The 4,655-nt window shown below is 33.1% G+C and overlaps 1 protein-coding gene across 4 annotated transcripts; it reads right to left on the bottom strand.

The window, feature by feature from the left end:
- Positions 1–614: 614 nt before the first annotated feature.
- On the bottom strand, positions 615–3,702 carry LOC145074060 (rho GDP-dissociation inhibitor 1-like). 4 transcript variants are annotated; one of them, XM_079020500.1, is made up of 7 exons: positions 3,447–3,702; positions 2,067–2,139; positions 1,772–1,952; positions 1,611–1,677; positions 1,306–1,521; positions 1,084–1,208; positions 615–1,005 (listed from the first exon to the last, which is right to left on the bottom strand). In XM_079020500.1, the coding sequence occupies exons 3-7, from the start codon at positions 1,937–1,939 to the stop codon at positions 928–930; spliced, it is 654 nt and encodes a 217-aa protein (XP_078876626.1). In that variant the 5' UTR covers positions 1,940–1,952; positions 2,067–2,139; positions 3,447–3,702; the 3' UTR covers positions 615–927. The 4 variants fall into 4 exon arrangements, with proteins under 4 accessions (XP_078876626.1, XP_078876625.1, XP_078876623.1 ...); XM_079020499.1 differs by having other exon boundaries at positions 1,306–1,524; positions 2,123–2,139; positions 3,447–3,701; XM_079020497.1 differs by having other exon boundaries at positions 1,306–1,524; positions 3,447–3,700.
- Positions 3,703–4,655: the final 953 nt, after the last annotated feature.

Here is a 4,655-nt window from a genome sequence, read left to right as displayed (position 1 = left end):
ATGAGCTTTGTATATACGGTGTGATATATGGTATATTAGAAAATTCACTAGACTTTATGTTTATAGTTGTGGATTAAATGTTTTTTAAGTAGTTCCGCTGTCAACACGCTCATCGTTGATAATTTTATGAAATAAATTTCCTCTGTTTTATGGTTTTATGATGATTCTGATACACTGTTTTGTCAATTTGGTTTTGTGGTATTAAACAAATGATATTTATATATTTCATGAAAAATGAATGTTTTACTTACGTTTTTAAAAAAAGAAAAATCTAGTTTGAAATTTGGGACATTACACAACTGACCAACACACAGATAGCTGGTAGAAGGGTACCCACCCAAAAAACCGAGATGTAATTCCGAACATAAGTAATGTGAAGTTGGGCCTATGTCCAATAGACACTCAAAACACTTTAGTAGATTAATCTTCAATGAGTAAAACAAACAACCTTACTAAGCTATGATTATAAGCCTTGGATTAGCATACTTAGAGGTGTATCACCCCAATACGACGGACTGTGGTCCGAAAACATAAAAAGCATCAGTCTAACAACCTAGCGACCGGCCATTGGCATGACATAAAATAGACAATCCGACTTTTAGGAGAAAGAAAAATTGTTAAGTCACCAGATGATATAAAGAAGAAACTGAAAAAGCATGAGACAACTGTCATTACCCGAAACCAAGGTTTCGGAAAACAGGGCTACACATCTTGAATGAATCAAACAAAACAAATCGAAACAAAAATCGGTTGTTTGCACTTTGCACCTCTTGTATAAAGCATAACCTAGCAGCAACCACCCACAAAGACAATCAACACCTTGCATCAAACTATCCAAAAATTTCCTAAAACAAAGAATACCCACTTAAAAGAAACCATAAATCTCCAAGAACCAAATTCCATTATAGCCATCAAAAAACTTCCCAATTAGGATTTGGGCCAGTCTTTCTGGATGTCAAAAGTGTAGTTAAGCTCCAAGTAACACTTGTTATCATCATCAACAAACTAAACAAACAAAAACAATAAAACAATTAATAAATACACAATCAAAATAATTAAATACAACTATTTAATTATTTTTACCTTTGTTTTTGCAGAATAAGATCCTCTAGCAAACATCCCCGAAGGGGTAACCTCTTCGGGCATGACATGTGTGTAAGGCTCAGCTTGTGGGCTGAAAGTCCCGAGCATTTCTTTTGAGCTATCAACTACATCAAAAAATCAAATCCCAACATGGTTATTTATGATAACAACTAAAATGACGAAAATACCCTTGGAATTTTGAAAGACGAGGGAGGTATTTACCCTTGATCCCGGTTTTCCACACGGTGTTGGTGTATTTAAGCCCACAAACTATGTCGTTGCTGACCTTGATTGAGAATTTTAGATTGTATTTGCTTCCTTCTTTTAAGGTGAACCAAAGGCCTTTTTGGTTCCCAGATTCGGGGATTTGAAGGACAATATCGTCTCTTCCAGCAGAGATTATGGTAAGGCTTAGAATTTTCACATCAGGTTCTTGAACTTCTAGTAAAAAAACACCAATGAACATATTAGCAATCGAGTTTATGTAGCTTTAATTGCATAATTATCAAATAAAGAAAAAAAATTACCTTCGGCCTGACTGACATCAACGCTTCCAAGCAACTGCTCTTTCCACCTCCTCAAACTCTCATCATCCTGAGCCACCAATACGTAATCAAAAAAGAAATCCAAAATAGTAAAATTACTAAAAAGCCCTAAAAAAAGGTGACTGTGTTAAAAAATGAAGGACCTTATCCTTTTCGAGGTGTTCTTTGATGCTAATTTTGGGACCCAAGTGTATTTGGGTTTCTTCATCGTCTTCGGTTGCATAACAAGAGGATTCGGATGCATCGTCGCGAACTGCAGATCCAGATGGTGGTGCTTCATGCTTCTCGTCTTTACCATCGGTATCACCCATGTTGGCTCACAATCTGATGATTAAAAAAAGGAATTTTAATTTTAATTTTAATGTTTAAGATAATGCGAGAAGGGTAAAGAGGGAAATTCAGATAATAATTTTGAAAAAACGCCGATCTTTTGAATACCCGCAAGAAGAGTTATCTACAGATGGAGGAATTTAAACAAAAAGATTGAAATTTACAAGGGCACTCCAAGATTCTGCAATCGAATGAAATTTGAGTAATGAGATGAGATATATAGGAGGAATTACAAGTAATTTACAAAAATGGGTCGATTTATATTTATATAGATATTATATTAATAAATGATCAAATGGGTTCAGTTGGATCGAACCCTTATGCAAATTGGAATTCCAAAAGCAACATCAGGATAAAAAAAAATGTTTTCGTTTTATTTATATTACAAAATGCTACGAAAAGAAATTCATTTTGACCATTTAGTTACCTATATGTGAATATAAAGAAAATATCATAAATTGTAGGTGGGTGGGATACCTTTTTTTTAATAAAATAGAACCCTACAAGTACCAAATAACACCTTTTAACTTTTAAAAAGCGTGAAAAAAAAAGAGGAAAATTCAAACAATAATTCAAAGGTAATTCCAATATCCAAGCTAATACCGACAAACATGATTTATGCAATGAATTGAAGCAAAAAATATTGAAAGAAAGAACAAAAATGAGAGGGGCAATGTAGGGCGTTTTACAATATCCTAAATTGCTTATTAGAAAAATGATCAGTGTTGTAATAAGATTTTGTAATCATGTTTATTATAATATTAATATTAATAATGGGTTAACATGGACCAATTGATATCAAATAGTCAAGAAAAATAATTGTTTTCACCAACCCACTAATGAGTGATGACCCATTGCCACATATAGTAAAGAGTAAAATCCAATAATGATCCTCCGAAAAGAACACTAATCTTATTTAAAAATATAATGAATTGAAGCTTCCATTTACGAAAGAATCTGCCAAAATATGAGAGAAATTAAAAAAAGAAAAGACCAGAATCTGCAATCCCATGAAATATGTGAATCATGCATGTCATGAACAGCGAAAACCAGAAATAAGAGGCACCCATACAAGAATTTGGACCAAGAATAAGAATTACACAAAAGGAAAACAGAGTTAAATCGTGGGTTTCGTGAAATAATTATTAAGATGCAACTCCTGATGAAAAAAAACTCATGAGGTAATGATGGATTTAGATACCAGAGAACCCTAAACTAACGAAAAAAGCAAGAACAATGAAGAGGGATATCGAATCAATGATCGAAAAAAGCATTCTCGTATTTTAATTTTAACCATCCACAGAATTTACTACAAATGCGAAGAAATGAGCAGATTAATCTCACACAATCAAAGATTCTCCCAAAAATCGATTAAAACGGAACCAAATTTAGGGTAACGAGCAAAGGATCTGCATTCAATGTTGAAAACACTAAAATAGATACAAAAAAACAGAATTAAATTGTGGGTTGATGAGAATTGTGGCGTACCTTTCTCTCAGGATCAAATGTAATGATGGGTTACAATAAAGAACCCTTGACTAACTTAAAAAAATCATGATGAATCTGTTGAGAGGATAGCATCCAGCGGAAGGAATTGGGACAGAATTGGGTGATTTTGGGGAATAATTGTTCGGTTGAAGAGAGAGAGAGAAAAGGGTAAAAACTTGGTTAATTTAACGGAAAGGGAATGTGGGAAATGGTCGTGTGGTTATCCAAATATGGCGACAATCAATCAGTTGGATCGGGCAAGAAATATGGCCTGGCCACTCGGACGATTGCGATTTTGTAGTGTGATATTCCTTTCACGTTTTTCCTTTTTTTCAGATTTTTGGTCATGATGTGAAGGAGGAATTAAAAAGAAAAACATAAATAATAAATAATTTTTTGTAATAATATAATAATCTTCACATAATTTTAAAGTAAGACCATTCGGTGCACCTAATACCGTATAATTGTGAGCATGGTGCGGTTTTTGACTACAACTGAACCAAAAACCGCAACTTCAGTTTTTTGAAGTTTAGAAACCGCACCGTTCGGTTTTATGTGGTTCAGTTTTTTTTTTTTTTTTTTTTTTGTTGTTTTTTGTCAATTATTTTGTTTGGGTTTTGTTTTGCTTTTTTAATAAAACTCAGCAACTTAATGAGTTACTTTGACTCAAATAAGGAGTGTTAATCATTTCTTGAGAAACTTTATATAGAGATAAGGAGCGTTAGATTGACTCTCTTATATGAAACGTGAGAATGATGAATGTTTTATCTCAAAGGCGATCAGGAATACTCTTTTAAGGCTGACAAAATTAAAGCCCAAATGATATTTTGGAGATGAACCGATACCACCACCTCTTGGTTTGAAATCAAAGAACATAACCACTTATCCAACATCTGAATATAATACGAATTAAATATAACTAGTAGGTGAACCTCAGGATAGTTTTTTCCTTATAGGACAATGTACATTGAAAAAACCCAATGATAACATTCTACTTTTGATATTTTTCTTATTAGGAGATTATACTAACTATTTTTTATTCCAAAATATAACAGATAAAATTATTGTGTGGATGAAACTGTTAAAGTTTGACATTGCATATGATAAATCATTCCATGGACACATGAAAATTTGCCACTTGGAGAAACGAAAAGAATATAGCAATATACCATCCTGGAAGGTTAGCTTGCAATCTCCACCTTCTGTTTA

Source organism: Lactuca serriola, chromosome 9 (genome assembly GCF_051521515.1).
Source record: "Lactuca serriola cultivar US96UC23 chromosome 9, Lser_US96UC23_V15, whole genome shotgun sequence".
NCBI classification, from domain to species: domain Eukaryota; kingdom Viridiplantae; phylum Streptophyta; class Magnoliopsida; order Asterales; family Asteraceae; genus Lactuca; species Lactuca serriola.
This window is presented reverse-complemented; position numbering and strand designations above follow the sequence as displayed.

Excerpts from the sequence above, each read along its gene's own strand:
- LOC145074060 (XM_079020499.1), bottom strand. The coding sequence starts at position 1,939 with ATGGGTGATACCGATGGTAAAGACGAGAAGCATGAAGCACCACCATCT. Across the intron at positions 1,678-1,771 it reads AACACCTCGAAAAGGATAAG|GATGATGAGAGTTTGAGGAG; the intron begins GTCCTTCATTTT and ends TTGGTGGCTCAG. Across the intron at positions 1,006-1,083 it reads CTTATTCTGCAAAAACAAAG|TTTGTTGATGATGATAACAA; the intron begins GTAAAAATAATT and ends TTGTTTGTTTAG.